General features: G+C 34.7%; 1 protein-coding gene across 2 annotated transcripts in view; it reads right to left on the reverse strand.

Annotated features, from left to right (window-relative positions):
* Positions 1–14863, reverse strand: part of LOC128666888 (cytochrome P450 2G1-like) — a 161720-nt gene extending 146857 nt beyond the window's left edge. For both annotated transcript variants that reach the window (XM_053721697.1, XM_053721696.1), the window contains exon 1: positions 14687–14863. In XM_053721697.1, the coding sequence (XP_053577672.1) occupies positions 14687–14863 (177 nt within the window). The remainder of the gene's footprint in view (positions 1–14686) is intronic.
* Between the last annotated feature and the right edge of the window lie 7425 nt (positions 14864–22288).

A 22288-nucleotide genomic window follows, 5' to 3' on the forward strand; every position in this document is an offset into this window, starting at 1 on the left:
TACAGTGCCCAAGCGGCTGAGCTACATGCACTCACACTTGCTTGTCAGCTCTCAAAGGACAGGTCAGTAAACATTTACACTGATAGTAAATATGCTTTAGGGATTATACACGCCACTGGTCAATTATGGACATTAGGGGGGTTTCTAACTTCTGCTGGTGCCCAAATTGCCAATGCCAAATTGCCAATGCCAATTTTCATCTCTGTCATGCATTGCAAAGCACACACCCACTCACAGGAACCCATTTCACTTTGTAATAGTTATGCTGATCAAATTGCTTAGCATGCAGCTTCTCTACAATTTATCCTTCTCTCACCCCCACTCAAAAACCTCACCCTCTTGACACTACATTGTCTTCTCTTTACACTTCTCTTCCTGAACAAACTGTTCACCTCTGGACTATTCTTGCTGTTACCTGTGACTCTTTTAGTATCTGGTCCACTCCAGATGGATGCCCTGCTCTACCTCAACCACACCTCTCTCTTATGCTATCCTTTCTGCATAACCAAACACACTGAGGTACCACACAACTTGCTGAAACCCTTAACAGACAGTGGTCCCCCCCCCATCAAGCTGCAAAATTAGTTGTATTGAATTGTGAGACGTGCTCAATTCAATCCAAGGGGGGAACCTAAAGGCCCACCAGGCGGACGCCCATGGGCATTTCAACCTTTTGAAGGTTTACAAATTGACTTTTCTGACATACCTCCTTGTAGGGGTTTCAAACATTTACTTGTGGAGGCCTTTCCTACTAGAACTGTGAAAGCCCAAGAAGTTGCCAAGTGAATGCTAAAAGAACTCATACCCAGGTTTGGCCTCCCCAGAGTAATTGAATCTAACAGAGGAACACATTTCACAAGTAATATTATTCAGTAACTGATATTAGCCTTAGGCTTTACTTGGCATCTCCATACCCCTTGGCATCCAGAAAGCTCAGGCCAAGTGGAAAGAAGGAACCAGACCCTAAAAAAGACTATCGCTAAAATTTGTTCTCAAGCAAGCCTTAAATGGGTAGATGTTTTGCCCCTAGCACTGTATGGGACTCACACAAACCATAGGGGGACCCTCAAGCTCTCACCATATGAACTGTTGTTTGGTAGGCCACCTCCTTTTTATAGTTCCAACACCTTACACCTGCCTGACCTTGCAGTAGGTGATGTATAACTAACTGCTTATATTTTGCAACTGCAAAAGCAATTACATTCTCTCCACAGACATGCCTCTCTCTCTCTCTCTCTCTCTCTCTCTCAGTCTTTGCCATTGGACGTGACTGCACATGCCTTCCAGTCAGGTGACTTCATTTTAGTCCAGACCTATAAAAAAAGCCACTGCAGCATCTCTGGAAAGGTCCTTACTGGTTTTGCTGACTACTCCAAAAACTATTAAAGTTGCCAAGGTCGACTCTTGGATCCACTACTCCAGGTGTAAAAGGTACAGCCCAGAAAAAGAAGCAGCCTGCAACGGAGCAAAGAAAGAAGAAGCTGGGGCAACCAAGGCCTCTGAAGAAGGGGTAACCAAGACCCTTCCTGGTTTGAAACTCCAACTAACCAGAAATAGTGAAATCTCACTATCTGAATGAGTGAAACTGAAAGATTTGTCTTCCTTACTCTTATTTTCATTGTCTCACTCCTCTGTTATCTTGAGTAACATTCCTCAATATGTCTCCTTTGTTTTGTGTCACACTTTTGACCATGCTCTCTTACTCTATTTCCCAATATGTGTTTCCTGGTCAATGTGTTTCTTCTAACCCTTTTACTAAATACTCCTGTTCTGGTAACCTTGTATCTGTGGCAGTTTTCCCTCCCACTACTAGCTGCCCAACAAGTAATTATACTCAAGGTTCGCAATAAAAGTCCTAAGGGTTTTGTTATCCAGTCTATTTGCATAGCCCCCACTAGTGAATGTGGTTTGAAAATTATGAAGTGGGTAGCTGAGAAACGAAAGTCACCCCTTCTTGCTTGGCGTTCCCCTGTAACCACCTCTGCCACAACCCCTATTTACCCCCATTATTCTTTCCCCCATAATGATAATTTACCTAATGCCCAATTGTCCTCAGAGAACTGTCCCTTAGGTGAATAGGGACTAAACTGATATGTTGTCCTACTCCAAACTATAGCCAATCACACTGAGGGCAATTGTTATATTTGTGCTCACATTCCCACTCATCATAAGGGGGGTATTCCTCTTATGGGTATTAATGTTGATTTGTTTACCTTTGATTTGTCTACTTTTATTCCTCCAGGTACACCATTGTTCATCCTATCAGGTAATTTTATCTCTTTGGGAGGCACCTCATATGGTACTATCTGCAGGGAAATTGGCCAAGGTACGGTGCGGATGGGTGCCTCCCTATGTGAGTATGTAATTTCCAGTAATGGCACTCATTTCCGGTTGGTAAAATTCCTCTGGAATGATCCTGACTGTGAATCATAATCTCACTGCATATTTTTTTCTTTGTTTCCTCCAGGGCCCCAATTGTACTTTTGTTTCCCCATCCCTTGTACAATCTTTCCTTAACAGACCACCCCCTTGGTTGTATTGGATATGTGGACAGACAGCGGTGTCAGTCCTCCCTGGTAACTATACAGCCATCTGCTTCCTGGGTGTGGTAACCCCAGCCATCCGTGTTGTTCCGACTCTGCCCTTGGGCCCAATTCGCAATAAACGTGAATCTGGAAGCTCTCTGCTCCCCCTTGTCCAACAGTATGCTGGAGATTCAACTGGTCGAGCTATCCTCCCGGCCGTTGGTGTCTACCTGAATCATCAGGACATCATCATGTTATCTGTGATACTACAGACCTTCATGAATGAGAGTGCAAGAGTTGTTCAGCGTGTGGCCCAAGAGTTGAAGCAGCTTAGACAACTAGCATTGCAGAATAGGATGGCCCTTGATTACCTCCTGGCTTCCCAAGGAGGGGAGGGGAGGGGGGGTGTAGTCTTGTGAGCAAAGAATGTTGTACCTATTTTACTGATCAATCACTTAATTTGAGTCACCATCTCACAGTTATTAGGTCCCTATCACAGAATGTCCAAGATGTGATTGATGACAAATTTGGCCTTGGAGGTATTTTTGACCATCTCTTTGATTGGCTACCTAATTTGAGATGGTTAAGCTCCCTTTTTCTGTATGGCATTGTTATTAAAGTATGCCTTATCCTGATGTGTTGCTGTATACAATGTGTACCTGGTTTAATTTCTACATGCAACAGTGTTTTCTCTGTGTCCCATTCTTCTCCCAAATACTTGTTTCCCTCTATCCATTTTGAATCTCCCCACCATGTTGAGATCTCTCTTGACCCTGATTTCTTCTGAGTTCACCTACCTCTCTCCTGCTCTATGTTTCTTCTAACCTCTTGACCTTACAATGTTATTGTCTAACCACCAGCTGTGCCCTAAATTCCCCTGTCTTATCCCTATGCAGGATGCACTACGTCCCTAGGATCGTCTAGAACTTTCCTACATTGGGAAACTGGCCACGGACAGACCATGGACCATCATCTACCTTGATGGCCACCCCGTTCGTAGCCTGTATACCCATATCCCACTCCTTTTTCCCTCCCTGGTGGTTTCTATTTCTTCATTGTCTTTCTGTATTGTTTTATTTTGCTTTCATATTGCATTACCTTATACTTACACTCTCTATATTTCCTTCACAGGTGCAGAATTCCTTCACATCCCAAACATGCCATGATACTACCTGACAACCCACTATTCACCATCAACTCTGCAAGAATGATGGGGATTGTTAATTGTTGTTAATGAATCTGGGAGGGGATGTTTCTGCACTATGCCATGTCACACTGCACATATATGCTGTATATATAGGAATGTTTAGGTAGTTGTCTACTCCACCCGACGGCGCTTAGCGTCCGGGAATAGCGGAATAGTCTACCACCTAACAACTTCACTCCTACCTTGTTTTTGCTTACCCTCTTGTAGTCCTGTGAACCATCTTGGACGGGAGCACCTATGTACTAATAGCATTGTGATTGTCAAACCGCCATGAGTCACATGAGTTTTTGTGATCGCAGCACTTTGACGTTTGCGATAAAATGGGGGAATGTTATGAGCTGCTTATTCTATTTTCATTATTTTATGTCTAACCAAACTTTTCCTTTTCTTTTACTGAACTCTTCTCTGAAACTGCAGATATATTACTTCTGTATTTTCCAGCAATTCACTTGTAACCTAATAAGTTACACAAACATATAACTTTGTTTTGGCTTTTTCTCATAGATTGTTTTCTAAATGTCTTAAAATCAAGGCCTCTTTGTCTAGTATTATTTTTCCAAACCAATTAGTATCTGGCCAAATTCCAAGAAACATATCTTACTAATTCTAACATAGAGAACCAGTTTTTTTAGCAACCACTAATCACGTAAGATTTATTGGCCAATCATTATCAGCCAATTAGCTCTCTGCTTTGTAAAGAACTGTAATAGTATAAAAATGCATGTATATGAAAATGATTTAGTCTTGAGTTGCTGTGTTTTGTGCTGGGACACTGTTGCAACAGTGTAATAAAGATTATCTCTCCTGAGGTGAGCCCTTGTTTGATAAATATCTGGTCTGGACCTCTTTATTACTGCACCTGAGACGAGCTCACTCACGACATGTACATATACATTTGTCTGTATCTTATATCTGTAGGTATAATCAGATCTCAATACTTTATCACATTGTGGACATATACATGTGTCTATACCTTATATCTGTAGGTATAATCAGATCTCATTACTTTATCACATTGTGTACATATACATGTGTCTTTATCTTATATCTGTAGGTGTAATCAGATATCATTTCTGTATCACATTGTGTACATATACATGTGCCTTTATCTTATATCTGTAGGTATAATCAGATCTCATTACTTTATCATATTGTGTACATATACATGTGTCTGTATCTTATATCTGTAGGTATAATCAGATCTCATTACTTTATCACACTGTGTACATATCCATGTGTCTTTAGCTTATATCTGTAGGTATAATCAGATCTCATTACTATATCACACTGTGTACATATACATGTGTCTTTATCTTATATCTGTAGGTATAATCAGATCTCTTTACTTTATCACATTGTGTACATATACATGTGTCTTTATCTTATATCTGTAGGTATAATCAGATCTCATTACTGTATCACATTGTGTACATATACATGTGTCTATATCTTATATCTGTAGGTATAATCAGATCTCATTACTTTATCACATTCTGTACATATACATGTCTTTATCTAATATCTGTAGGTATAATCAGATCTCATTACTGTATCACATAGTGTACATATACATGTGTCTTTATCTTATATCTGTAGGTATAATCAGATCTCATTACTTTATCACAATGTGTACATATACATGTGTATTTATCTTATATCTGTAGGTATAATCAGATCTCATTACTTTATCATATTCTGTACATATACATGTGTCTGTATCTTATATATGTAGGTATAATCAGATCTCATTACTTTATCACACTGTGTACATATACATGTGTCTTTATCTTATATCTGTAGGTATAATCAGATATCATTTCTGTATCACATTGTGTACATATACATGTGTATTTATCTTATATCTGTAGGTATAATCAGATATCATTTCTGTATCACATTGTGTACATATACATGTGTCTTTAGCTTATATCTGTAGGTATAATCAGATCTCATTACTATATCACACTGTGTACATATACATGTGTCTTTATCTTATATCTGTAGGTATAATCAGATCTCATTACGTTATCACATTGTGTACATATACATGTGTCTGTATCTTATATCTGTAGGTATAATCAGATCTCATTACTTTATCACATTCTGTACATATACATGTGTCTTTATCTAATATCTGTAGGTATAATCAGATCTCATTACTGTATCACATAGTGTACATATACATGTGTCTTTATCTTATATCTGTAGGTATAATCAGATCTCATTACTTTATCACATTGTGTACATATACATGTGTCTTTATCTTATATCTGTAGGTATAATCAGATCTCATTACTTTATCACAATGTGTACATATACATGTGTATTTATCTTATATCTGTAGGTATAATCAGATATCATTTCTGTATCACATTGTGTACATATACATGTGTATTTATCTTATATCTGTAGGTATAATCAGATCTCATTACTTTATCATATTGTGTACATATACATGTGTCTGTATCTTATATCTGTAGGTATAATCAGATCTCATAACTTTATCACATTGTCTACGTATACATGTATCTTTATCTTATATCTGTAGGTGTAATCAGATCTCATTCCTTTATCACATTGTGTACATATACATGTGTCTTTATCTTATATCTGTAGGTATAATCAGATATCATTTCTGTATCACATTGTGTACATATACATGTGTCTTTAGCTTATATCTGTAGGTATAATCAGATCTCATTACTATATCACACTGTGTACATATACATGTGTCTTTATCTTATATCTGTAGGTATAATCAGATCTCATTACGTTATCACATTGTGTACATATACAATTGTCTGTATCTTATATCTGTAGGTATAATCAGATCACATTACTGTATTACATTGTGTACATATGCATGTGTATTTATCTTATATCTGTAGATATAATCAGATCTCATTACTATATCACATTGTGTACATATACGTGTCTTTATCTTTATCTGTAGGTATAATCAGATCTCATTACGTTATCACATTGTGTACATATACATGTGACTTTATCTTATATCTGTAGGTATAATCAGATCACATTACTGTATCACATTGTGTACATATACATGTGTCTTTATCTTATATCTGTAGGTATAATCAGATCACATTACTATATCACATTGTGTACATATACATGTGTCTTTATCTTATATCTGTAGGTATAATCAGATCTCATTACTGTATCACATTGTGTACATATACATGTGTCTTTATCTTTACCTGTAGGTATAATCAGATCTCATTACTTTATCACATTGTGTACATATACATGTGTCTTTATCTTATATCTGTAGGTATAATCAGATCTCATTACTTTATCACACTGTGTACATATACATGTCTTTATCTTTATCTGTAGGTATAATCAGATCTCATTACTTTATCACACTGTGTACATATACGTGTCTTTATCTTTATCTGTAGGTATAATCAGATCTCATTACTGTATCACATTGTGTACATATACATGTGTCTTTATCTTATATCTGTAGGTATAATCAGATCTCATTACTATATCACACTGTGTACATATACATGTGTCTTTATCTTATATCTGTAGGTATAATCAGATCTCATTACGTTATCACATTGTGTACATATACACGTGTCTGTATCTTATATCTGTAGGTATAATCAGATCTCATTACTTTATCACATTCTGTACATATACATGTGTCTTTATCTAAAATCTGTAGGTATAATCAGATCTCATTACTGTATCACATAGTGTACATATACATGTGTCTTTATCTTATATCTGTAGGTATAATCAGATCTCTTTACTTTATCACATTGTGTACATATACATGTGTCTTTATCTTATATCTGTAGGTATAATCAGATCTCATTACTGTATCACATTGTGTACATATACATGTGTCTATATCTTATATCTGTAGGTATAATCAGATCCCATTACTTTATCACATTCTGTACATATACATGTGTCTTTATCTAATATCTGTAGGTATAATCAGATCTCATTACTGTATCACATAGTGTACATATACATGTGTCTTTATCTTATATCTGTAGGTATAATCAGATCTCATTACTTTATCACATTGTGTACATATACATGTGTCTTTATCTTATATCTGTAGGTATAATCAGATCTCATTACTGTATCACATTATGTACATATACATGTGTCTATATCTTATATCTGTAGGTATAATCAGATCTCATTACTTTATCACATTCTGTACATATACATGTGTCTTTATCTTATATCTGTAGGTATAATCAGATCTCTTTACTTTATCACATTGTGTACATATACATGTGTCTTTATCTTATATCTGTAGGTATAATCAGATCTCATTACTGTATCACATTGTGTACATATACATGTGTCTATATCTTATATCTGTAGGTATAATCAGATCTCATTACTTTATCACATTCTGTACATATACATGTGTCTTTATCTAATATCTGTAGGTATAATCAGATCTCATTACTGTATCACATAGTGTACATATACATGTGTCTTTATCTTATATCTGTAGGTATAATCAGATCTCATTACTTTATCACAATGTGTACATATACATGTGTATTTATCTTATATCTGTAGGTATAATCAGATCTCATTACTTTATCATATTCTGTACATATACATGTGTCTGTATCTTATATATGTAGGTATAATCAGATCTCATTACTTTATCACACTGTGTACATATACATGTGTCTTTATCTTATATCTGTAGGTATAATCAGATATCATTTCTGTATCACATTGTGTACAAATACATGTGTATTTATCTTATATCTGTAGGTATAATCAGATATCATTTCCGTATCACATTGTGTACATATACATGTGTCTTTAGCTTATATCTGTAGGTATAATCAGATCTCATTACTATATCACACTGTGTACATATACATGTGTCTTTATCTTATATCTGTAGGTATAATCAGATCTCATTACGTTATCACATTGTGTACATATACATGTGTCTGTATCTTATATCTGTAGGTATAATCAGATCTCATTACTTTATCACATTGTGTACATATACATGTGTCTTTATCTTATATCTGTAGGTATAATCAGATATCATTACTTTATCACAATGTGTACATATACATGTGTATTTATCTTATATCTGTAGGTATAATCAGATATCATTTCTGTATCACATTGTGTACATATACATGTCTAATTATCTTATATCTGTAGGTATAATCAGATCTCATTACTTTATCATATTGTGTACATATACATGTGTCTGTATCTTATATCTGTAGGTATAATCAGATCTCATAACTTTATCACATTGTGTACATATACATGTATCTTTATCTTATATCTGTAGGTGTAATCAGATCTCATTCCTTTATCACATTGTGTACATATACATGTGTCTTTATTTTATATCTGTAGGTATAATCAGATATAATTTCTGTATCACATTGTGTACATATACATGTGTCTTTAGCTTATATCTGTAGGTATAATCAGATCTCATTACTATATCACACTGTGTACATATACATGTGTCTTTATCTTATGTCTGTAGGTATAATCAGATCTCATTACTGTATCACACTGTGTACATATACATGTGTCTTTATCTTATATCTTTATGTATAATCAGATCTCATTACTGTATCACATTGTGTACATATACATGTGTCTATATCTTATATCTGTAGGTATAATCAGATCTCATTACTGTATCACATTGTGTACATATACATGTGTCTTTATCTTATATCTGTATGTATAATCAGATCTCATTACTGTATCACATTGTGTACATATACATGTGTCTATATCTTATATCTGTAGGTATAATCAGATCACATTACTGTATCACATTGTGTACATATGCATGTGTATTTATCTTATATCTGTAGGTATAATCAGATCTCATTACTATATCACATTGTGTACATATACGTGTCTTTATCTTATATATGTAGGTATAATCAGATCTCATTACGTTATCACATTGTGTACATATACATGTGACTTTATCTTATATCTGTAGGTATAATCAGATCACTTTACTGTATCACATTGTGTACATATACATGTGTCTTTATCTTATATCTGTAGGTATAATCAGATCACATTACTATATCACATTGTGTACATATACGTGTCTTTATCTTTATCTGTAAGTATAATCAGATCTCATTACTGTATCACATTGTGTACATATACATGTGTCTTTATCTTTATCTGTAGGTATAATTAGATCTCATTACTTTATCACATTGTGTACATATACATGTGTCTTTATCTTATATCTGTAGGTATAATCAGATCTCATTACTTTATCACACTGTCTACATATACGTGTATTTTATCTTTATCTGTAGGTATAATCAGATCTCATTACTTTATCACACTGTGTAAATATACGTGTATTTATCTTTATCTGTAGGTATAATCAGATCTCATTACTGTATCACATTGTGTACATATACATGTGTCTTTATCTTTATCTGTAGGTATAATCAGATCTCATTACTTTATCACATTCTGTACATATACATGTGTCTTTATCTTATATCTGTAGGTATAATCAGATCTCATTACGTTATCACATTGTGTACATATACATGTGTCTTTATCTTATATCTGTAGGTATAATCAGATCTCATTACTTTATCACATTGTGTACCTATACATGTGTCTTTATCTTATATTTGTAGGTATAATCAGATCTCATTACTTTATCACAATGTGTACATATACATGTGTATTTATCTTATATCTGTAGGTATAATCAGATATCATTTCTGTATCACATTGTGTACATATACATGTGTATTTATCTTATATCTGTAGGTATAATCAGATATCATTTCTGTATCACATTGTGTACATATACATGTGTCTTTAGCTTATATCTGTAGGTATAATCAGATCTCATTACTATATCACACTGTGTACATATACATGTGTCTTTATCTTATATCTGTAGGTATAATCAGATCTCATTACGTTATCACATTGTGTACATATACATGTGTCTGTATCTTATATCTGTAGGTATAATCAGATCTCATTACTTTATCACATTCTGTACATATACATGTGTCTTTATCTTATATCTGTAGGTATAATCAGATATCATTTCTGTATCACATTGTGTACATATACATGTGTCTTTAGCTTATATCTGTAGGTATAATCAGATCTCATTACTATATCACACTGTGTACATATACTTGTGTCTTTATCTTATATCTGTAGGTATAATCAGATCTCATTACTTTATCACAATGTGTACATATACATGTGTCTTTATCTTATATCTGTAGGTATAATCAGATTTCATTACTTTATCATATTGTGTACATATACATGTGTCTGTATCTTATATCTGTAGGTATAATCAGATCTCATTACTTTATCACACTGTGAACATATACATGTGTCTTTATCTTATATCTGTAGGTATAATCAGATATCATTTCTGTATCACATTGTGTACATATACATGTGTATTTATCTTATATCTGTAGGTATAATCAGATCTCATTACTTTATCATATTGTGTACATATACATGTGTCTGTATCTTATATCTGTAGGTATAATCAGATCTCATAACTTTATCACATTGTGTACATATACATGTATCTTTATCTTATATCTGCAGGTGTAATCAGATTTCATTCCTTTATCACATTGTGTACATATACATGTGTCTTTATCTTATATCTGTAGGTATAATCAGATATAATTTCTGTATTACATTGTGTACATATACATGTCTTTATCTTATATCTGTAGGTATAATCAGATCTCATTACTTTATCACATTGTGTACCTATACATGTGTCTTTATCTTATATCTGTAGGTATAATCAGATCTCATTACTTTATCACAATGTGTACATATACATGTGTATTTATCTTATATCTGTAGGTATAATCAGATCTCATTACTTTATCATATTGTGTACATATACATGTGTCTGTATCTTATATCTGTAGGTATAATCAGATCTCATTACTTTATCACACTGTGTACATATACATGTGTCTTTATCTTATATCTGTAGGTATAATCAGATATCATTTCTGTATCACATTGTGTACATATACATGTGTATTTATCTTATATCTGTAGGTATAATCAGATATCATTTCTGTATCACATTGTGTACATATACATGTGTCTTTAGCTTATATCTGTAGGTATAATCAGATCTCATCACTATATCACACTGTGTACATATACATGTGTCTTTATCTTATATCTGTAGGTATAATCAGATCTCATTACATTATCACATTGTGTACATATACATGTGTCTGTATCTTATATCTGTAGGTATAATCAGATCTCATTACTTTATCACATTCTGTACATATACATGTGTCTTTATCTTATATCTGTAGGTATAATCAGATATCATTTCTGTATCACATTGTGTACATATACATGTGTCTTTAGCTTATATCTGTAGGTATAATCAGATCTCATTACTATATCACACTGTGTACATATACATGTGTCTTTATCTTATATCTGTAGGTATAATCAGATCTCATTACTTTATCACAATGTGTACATATACATGTGTCTTTATCTTATATCTGTAGGTATAATCAGATTTCATTACTTTATCATATTGTGTACATATACATGTGTCTGTATCTTATATCTTTAGGTATAATCAGATCTCATTACTTTATCACACTGTGTACATATACATGTGTCTTTATCTTATATCTGTAGGTATAATCAGATATCATTTCTGTATCACATTGTGTACATATACATGTGTATTTATCTTATATCTGTAGGTATAATCAGATCTCATTACTTTATCATATTGTGTACATATACATGTGTCTGTATCTTATATCTGTAGGTATAATCAGATCTCATAACTTTATCACATTGTGTACATATACATGTATCTTTATCTTATATCTGCAGGTGTAATCAGATCTCATTCCTTTATCACATTGTGTACATATACATGTGTCTTTATATTATATCTGTAGGTATAATCAGATATAATTTCTGTATTACATTGTGTACATATACTTGTGTCTTTAGCTTATATCTGTAGGTATAATCAGATCTCATTACTATATCACACTGTGTACATATACATGTGTCTTTATCTTATATCTGTAGGTATAATCAGATCTCATTACTGTATCACACTGTGTACATATACATCTGTCTTTATCTTATATCTCTATGTATAATAAGATCTCATTACTGTATCACATTGTGTACATATACATGTGTCTTTATCTTATATCTGTAGGTATAATCAGATCTCATTACTATATCACACTGTGTACATATACATGTGTCTGTATCTTATATCTGTAGGTATAATCAGATCACATTACTGTATCACATTGTGTACATATGCATGTGTCTTTATCTTATATCTGTAGGTATAATCAGATCTCATTACTATATCACATTGTGTACATATACGTGTCTTTATCTTTATCTGTAGGTATAATCAGATCTCATTACGTTATCACATTGTGTACATATACATGTGACTTTATCTTATATCTGTAGGTATAATCAGATCACATTACTGTATCACATTGTGTACATATACATGTGTCTTTATCTTATATCTGTAGGTATAATCAGATCACATTACTATATCACATTGTGTACATATACGTGTCTTTATCTTTATCTGTAGGTATAATCAGATCTCATTACTGTATCACATTGTGTACATATACATGTGTCTTTATCTTATATCTGTAGGTATAATCAGATCTCATTACTTTATCACACTGTGTACATATACGTGTCTTTATCTTTATCTGTAGGTATAATCAGATCTCATTACTGTATCACATTGTGTACATATACATGTGTCTTTATCTTATATCTGTAGGTATAATCAGATATCATTACGTTATCACATTGTGTACATATACATGTGACTTTATCTTATATCTGTAGGTATAATAAGATCTCATTACGTTATCACATTGTGTACATATACATGTGACTTTATCTTATATCTGTAGGTATAATCAGATCTCATTACGTTATCACATTGTGTACATATACATGTGACTTTATCTTATATCTGTAGGTATAATCAGATATCATTACGTTATCACATTGTGTACATATACATGTGACTGTATCTTATATCTGTAGGTATAATCAGATCTCATTACGTTATCACATTGTGTACATATACATGTGTCTATCTTATATCTGTAGGTATAATCAGATCTCATTACGTTATCACATTGTTTACATATACATGTGTCTTTATCTTTATCTGTAGGTATAATCTTTAAAGGGACATTTAAGTCAAAATAAACTTTTGATTCAGAAAGAGCATGGAGTTTAAGACACTTTCCAATTTACTTTCATTATCAAATTTTGCAAAGTTTGCCTTTTTATATACACATTTTCTGGGGAACAAAATCCTACTGAGCATGTGCACAAGCTCAGAGGGCATACATATACTAGTCTGTGATTGGCTGATGCCTGTCTCACGAAATATGTCACTATCAATAGGTCACCTTGTTCCAACATAGCCCTGACCATTTATCCATTAAACATGTATCTCTATTTAAGTCAGTTTGGTCCTTTATGGGCTTGCACCTTAAACACTTTAAACATGGGACTAAATCACTTTGTTTATGCATAAGAATGGCAACTTACCTTATTAAATATAACACACATTATGTCATTGTGTTAAAGGGACACTGAACCCAATTTTTTTCTTTCTTGATTCAGATAGGGTGAATTTATCCACCAACCAGCAAGAACAACTCAGGTTGTTCACTAAAAATGGGCCGGCATCTAAACTTACATTCTTGCTTTTCAAATAAAGATACCAAGAGAATTAAGAAAATTTGATAATAGGAGTAAATTAGAAAGTTGCTCAAAATTGCATGCTCTATCTGAATCACAAAAGAAAAAAAATTGGGTTCAGTGCCCCTTTAAAGCCCAAAAAGCAACAACCAACCTTCATAAGTGATCCAGCCATTTCACCTAACTTTAGTTGAAGCAAATTTCCAATCAGCGGTAGAGGCGTTGGACCTGGAGGAAGGTTACGTTTCTTGTACATTTTGTTCCATGTCATATAGATGAAAATGCTGGTTATGAGCAGAAGGAGCAACGTTCCAAACCCTGTGATATCCATGAGAGACATTTAATAAATGTGTACTTCTAACTCTGTAAGATCAGTATTTCCAGTTACTCCACCTATAAATAAAATGTTCTGGGTGGTGTTAAATGACTCCAAGCAGAATATAAAATGTTTTGTTATTATGCATATATGCCAGCTGAGAATATTTAATAGTCTGTCTGGTTTATTGTTAAGCAATAAAATAATTACTTGTTATTTGGATCCAGCCTTTTTTTTTTTTTATATATTTTTATTGAGGTTGGAGAAATAAAAACAATACAAAATTTCCACACATGCAGCCAATTTGAAACAAATGATAACATTTCACGAGATCATCATAATACTTAGCAGTGCGAGGTTTCCATAATATAGTACTGCACTTAAAACAAAAAGATATTAAATCAACCTCAGTTTTTCTTATTATGAGCCAACAAGTATCAACTGCCTCAAAACTAATACAGTATAGACAAAAATATATGGTATATAATATAGTATAATATTCAATACGATATAATATAAACTCCCTTAATGGAAAAAAAGAATCTGTAGTGAAATATTAGAACTAACATCTCTATATAAACGACCGAGAGCTGGGACAAGGTCGTATACGGAGCTAGTAGGAATTCATGATCAGTCCTGCTGATCTGAATAAGGCATATAGATTCATTACTGAGGTGGTTTGTGGGAGTAAATACTTAGGAAGCAATGGAAAACACAAATAAAATAATGATATAGTTGACATAAATGGGAGTATGAATTGGTTCCTAGGGTTGCGGTATAGGCAAGACAAACCGCACTGTTAACCCACCTAAGCTAGGTGGTTCTTTATATGGGGGGGGGGGGGGGGGGAGGTGATTATATATATGAATAAAACTTCTGAATAATAGTATAATAAACAAGAAGCTCTCAATTGATGAGTAGGAGGCAAGGAGAAAAACTATATGGCGATGAGGGTTTGCTAGAGGATTTTAACCCCTGGTAACCATTCCTAAGTCACTCTATGAATAGCAAGCATATACTACAAAAAATATAAGGGACTATATTCATTTATATACACACTCCCACAAACACATACATCCGTACTCATGCACGTATGTTTGGATAAGGCTAAGCTAGGTTCTTGGAGGTATCTGATTATGTAGACCCATTAGGTGTGCGATGGTACCCCTATGGTATGAACATTGTTTGATATGTGGTATGATGAATAATTTTGCTATATGAGTCAAGTAGACACTATGATATAAATAAGCCATTGGATCTAATGAGCATTAGATGCTACCTCAGCCGCTGGCAGCAACATCTCACCCAGAAAGTGTGAATGCTGAGCTAAAGGATCTCTTAGTATGAAAGCAATAAATTATTTGTTAAGGCAGAATTCACACCTATGCACATAGGTCAGGAGGTATTAGATATTCTAGTAGTGAAACTATCAGGGGAGAAACAAACAGCCTAAACATCCTAATGTAGATTAGTATAACCAAGAATGGATATATATTAACATGTTAGTATACAAATATCCTAGATATCAGTAATATCCTAGTAAGTTGCAATATTACAAAGATTCTTAGGAGTCATTAGTATATGATGGGCTGTCATCAAATCTTCTACTTGTTAGGGGAAAAAAACTTAGCAGGGCATATATACTGCACTGTTGGGGAACCTTATATGCATGAGCTATGTATAGAAGGAAGCATGAATCTGGGGAGAGAAATATTAATACCCTTCTTATACCAGTAGTACTTTAGTAGTTTAAATATACAATGGTCCTCATCTTACTTTAAAAGACGGGAGTAGTATGGCACACTGAGAGCAGTATATAATAAATTGACTCTGCAAATAAATGGCTGATATATAATAAACAACATGATATATGAAGCAACATACACATATACTGTATATAAGTACCCCATGTTAATTATAGCCTGCAGAATTAAAATAGGCATGAGGACACTGTGAGAGGAGTTTCCAGCAATTAACATGAACAGAGCACAATATCAAACTTGCTTTCTAAGTTTGCTATAGAGAAGCCTCCTAAATTATAATACCAATGAAACCTTATAAGGCAAACTAATAATGTTCTGGAGCTAAACAATAGCCTATTCTTGCTAGCTATCACAGATAGGATAAATATTGAACTGGGAAATATCTTGCTTAGAATATAGAGAGCATAGGTGCAATGAGAAATAAAAAAAAAAAAAAAAAGGGGCGACTGCTATTCTATCCTGAGCAAGGCATAAAATGACATCTACTGCAAACACCACTATAACACGTTTAAACCAGGAGCCATCATATAGAATAAGCACGGGGCAACATATTACACCTTTACCCCACTCTAATCAATATTAACGATCAACAAGTCCTAAGGTAGTAATGAAGAATGTCATTTATATCCCAGCAGAATGGAAGGGGTTACCTATACAAAGGATCGTTTAATAGTAATAATAACAGTATTGAATAGTCTTTCTGCATCAGTCCAGGGATGAGATGTATTCAGCGGGTCAAATTGTGTCCTATTTTCTCGCTGAAGTGTAATAATAAGGACCGCTACGATTAATGCAGCTAGCCTATTCCTCTCCGATTGACAGCAGAAACTCTACTCCTAGGATCACATCAAGTCGTAGGGCCAAATAAAGACTCAGAGCTGCACTCAGACCCTCTCCAGCAGGCAAACAGATCTCTGGCAGCATTGCAGGTAGGAAAGCCATGACACCATGTGCGGCCTCATCTGCCGTGAGCACTTCAGTAGTTCCCCCGGAGTGAGCCGTGGGCCACCGCCCCTCAGAGTGCCACAATGTAATATTCACCTCCGGCGCAGTATGAGATTCCCCTTGGTCCAAGCTAATGTTAAATGGAGCTGAGGAGAAGGCAGTAGATGCTCGAGTAGGTATAGATGGAATCTCAGGTTTTGAATGTTCCGCCTTATGCTTATTGATATCGCTATTGTGGGGGTTATCAATTGCAGGGACTTGCAGAATGTTAACTTTTGCGCTTGAGATATTTATGGTCTGCTTGTAGGTCCCTTCATGCAAAAGAGCTATACGGTCGACTTTCTCGGCTTCCTCCATCCTGTCACCCAGACAGGGCTGGTAAATCTCCAGGGCCATATGTGGTGGGCTATTATCAAAGGCGTTAGCAAAGGCCTCCATTAGCAATCGTTCCAGGCTCAAAAAATGATTTTCTACTAGCCGGAGGGCTTCTTCCTCCCATGCGGGAGACGCCATTTTAACTGGCTTCAAGCGTGATATTTATTATTCAGAAAGTAACAAGTAGATTGCTGTCAGGACATCAGTTCCTGAGATATATCCTAAGCTCAGCGTAAGTTACTGCCTGGAGTAAATGTTTATAGAATTAGTTGGATTTTCCTCAATGTAAACTGATAAGATATGTGTAGATTCAGGAGCTTAATTTAGACACGTCTTGCTTGGTTGGATGCACGCTCCGCCCCCGTATCCAGCCTTTTAACAATAGTGGGCTAGATTCCAAGTGTAGCGCTAACAGTTACGCACAAGCAAAAAAGGGTTTATTGCGGGCGTCGGGTTTTTTACTTGTATTACAAGTTAAAAGTAAACGTGATCGCTTGAGAGCAATTGAAGTTAAAGTTCATCTGGTCAGAGCGCCCATAGAGCTCTGGTTAACTGTTTCGCAAAACAAAAAAGTGTCACAAAACACATAAAAAATACAGTAAAAAGTACACTTACACTTATAATAACACTAATATAATAACAATTATTTATAAAAAAATATTGCACACATTTTTTTATAAGGGCTCAAAGATATGAGGTTTCAGGTGTTAGAAAAAAAAAGGCAGGAAAAATGGCTTTAACATAGAGATACATGCATATACATGGCTAAAGATGGATATGTATGTGTATATATATATATATATATATATATATATTATATGTATACAGTCATGGCCAAAAATATTGGCACCCCTGCATTTCTGTCAGATAATGCACTACTTCGCCCAGAAAATTGTTGCAATTACAAATGTTTAGGCATTCCCATCTTTATTTCTTTTGTTTATATTGGTATGACACAAAAAAAAGTGAAGAAAAAAAGCCAAATCTGACCCATTTCACACAAAACTCGACAAAATTATTGGCACCTTCAATTTAATATTTGATAGCACACCCCTTGGAAAAAATAACTGAAATCAATTGCTTCCTGTAACTATCCATGAGTTTCTTACACCTCTCTACTGGAATGGTGGACCACTCTTCTTTTTGTCAACTGCTCTAGGTCTCTCAGATTGGAAGGGCTCCTTTCTCCAACTGCTGTTTTGAGATCTCTCCACAGGTGCTCCATGGGATTGAGATCTGGACTCATTGCTGGTCAGTTCAGTACTCTCCAGCGCTTTGTCTTAAACAATTTCTGATTTTTGATGTGTGCTTTAGGTCATTGTCCTTCTATAAGACCCATGACCTATGACGGAGACCCAATTTTTTTACACCAGGCCCTACTTTGCACCCCAGAATTCTTTGGTAGTCTTCAGATTTCATAATGCCATGCACACAGTCAAGACTTCCAGTGCCTGAAGCAGCAAAGCAACCCCAAAAAATCAGTGAACCTCCCTCATGTTTGGCTGTAGAGACTGTATTGTTTTCTTTTAAAAGCTCATTTCTTTTTCTGAAAACAGTATATTGATTAGCTTTACCAAAAAGCTGTAATTTTGTTTTGTCCGTCACATTCTCCCAAAACAATTTTGTCTTCCTCAGGTAAGTTTTGGCAAACTCCAATCTGGCTTTTCTATGTTTCTGTGTCAGCAGTGGGGTCCTCCTGGGTCTCCTACCATAGCGACCCTTTCCATTCAGATGACGACGTGAAGTGCAAGCTGACAAATTTGTACCCTGTGCCTGAAGGTCAGCTTGAATTTGTCTGGAAGTTTAGAAGTATTTTCTATAAGAAAAAACTAAGGGGACGCGCTGTAGTGTTGATAGAAATTGTGTTGATGTGAATGAAATTCTTCTGGTATCGTGTGAGTTGAACCGTGACAGATAAGTATGTGAGAGTAGAGGTGTATATGTGTATATGATTGAGTGAAATCTTGTTAATCAAAAGAGAATGTGTGACTTGTTACAAACCGTAAGACTTGAAACAATTGTGATACATAAGCAAAAAAATCATGAAACAATTGTGATACCTAAACAAAAAATCAGTTGGAATATTGCAGAAACCTAAAGACTTGCAACAAAATATGTGAACAGTTGAATTTGATTAAACTCGAAAAACTGAAAAGTCCAATATGTGATAAGTGTTCAGAGATAAAAAGTCCAAATTCAATGTAAAGGATATATAAAGAACAAAAGTTCAAAGGATCAAAACAAATGGCTTGCTCCGCTTGAATCCAAGGTGTGATGAATCAGGAAATCTAGGAGGATAGAAAAACAAGGGGCGCCAACATAGTGTGAATCAGTTTGGAAAACTGGAAAACAGTAGTTATAATAAAATCTACTCACAAGTGGAGTGGCACCTAGAACCAACTGGGTGCATACAGGCAGGCTGACATTCAGGACCAGCAGTCAGTACGCTGAGGGTCTCACCCGGGAGACCTGTGGGTGGGTCAGATGAGGTAGATGGAGTCGGCTGTGTGTCGTCTGGTGAGCCAGATCGCCACTGTGGAAGTCCAAAGGGCTGTGTTGTTTATCCCAAAAGGGTAGCTGCTCACACGATCAGCCTTGTTTCCAAACGAGTTTCCAATGTCAGTGTATGGAACAAAGGGATAAAAACCAAACTGGGTATAACCACTGCAAACTGTGGTAATATTAAAAAGGCACAGAAAACCGGGTCTGTCTAAAAACAAGTATTTAATTGCTACGCGTTTCTCAGTCCGTAAAGGACCGTTTCCTCAGGCATATACAAAGGTGTTCAACAGGCTACCATTTATACCTGACAGTGACCCGGAATCAAAATGTGGAGGTCATCTCCAAAGAATTGACAATAAAATGTTAAAAAACAAAAATACAATAAAAAATGGAACATGTATCAAAATTGTGTTTGAGCAGCAATCAGATAATATATTCATATCATGAAAAAAAAAACCCATAAAAACAGCATGTATTTGCATTGATGAGTAACACCTGTGATAGTGTTTCTGAAAAAAAAAAAAAAAAAAAAAAGCTAAACCTGTGTATGTATCCTATCCTATAGATAAACATGTTGTCACCTCAAAAGATTATTGGGTTATATGAAAATAAGATCCCAATGGTGACTATTGTTTAGTGTGCAAAACAAATCTGTATATAATCAATAAAGAATATATATAAACTAGAAAAAATATATATATGTTTTCCTCTGGGTTGGACTCGAACCCTTGACCTTGTGTATGCTAGGCTTTTACTGATCTAAAAGAGCTATTCAGATATGACAACAAATGAGATTGATATCACTCGTAATATACCAAACAATAGCAGATAATATGGATGTATTAGAAATATGAGTTTGCAGAAAACATTGTTCTTGTAAAGAGCCCTCATATCTTATATTCTAGAAACCAAAAGTAAGATGGTTATGGTCGATAGATTCTAGATAGAACAAGAAAAATGGTCTTTTATGTATCTAGATAATGATTTAAGGAACGCTATCTCAAACTAGCGGTCCCAAATATAAATTAAATGTCTATGTAAATGTTGAAGGTGTTGGATGAAGATTAAATGCAAGAATATAGCAATCCTTGTTTGGAGAGATATAAATACGCTATATGCTAGCTGTTGTAATACTGGTAAAAAAGTGATGTAAAAATGGTAAAAAATGGTTCATGGAAAAAACCTATTGAGAAATATTAGAAAATTGTATATATTAAAAAATCTAATGATATACTGCTAAAAAGTGTATATATATATATATATATATATATATATATATATATATATATATATATAAAGAACCTTCGTTTAAAGCATATATTTTTACTAAATGCTAGCTGTGAAGGTTCTAGTGATACTGCTCATGATATTCTTTTTCTAAACTCATATTGATAATAAATTGTTTCAAATATTTTGGGTGGGATACGAACCCGTGTCTATATATGTAAGGACCCTATGTTTAGTCCGATGAGCTATCTGGAAATAGCAAAGTATATAGGAATCTTAGTGTGGTTGACTCTAAATTAATCGATATAACATTAAAAATGCTGTACACTAATAGGAGTGATTCAACTCATTGATTCATGCAGGCCCATTTATCAAGCTCCGTATGGAGCTTGAAGGGCCGTGTTTCTGGTGAGTCTTCAGACTCGCCAGAAACACAACTTATGAAGCAGCGGTCTAAAGACCGCTGCTCCATAACCCTGTCCGCCTGCTCTGAACAGGCGGACAGGAATCGCCAGACATCAACCCGATCGAATACGATCGGGTTGATTGACAGCTCCCTGCTGGCGGCCGATTGGCCGCGAGTCAGCAGGGGGCGGCGTTGCACCAGCAGCTCTCCGCATTTAGCGAG

Source organism: Bombina bombina, chromosome 7 (genome assembly GCF_027579735.1).
Source record: "Bombina bombina isolate aBomBom1 chromosome 7, aBomBom1.pri, whole genome shotgun sequence".
NCBI classification, from domain to species: Eukaryota; Metazoa; Chordata; class Amphibia; order Anura; family Bombinatoridae; genus Bombina; species Bombina bombina.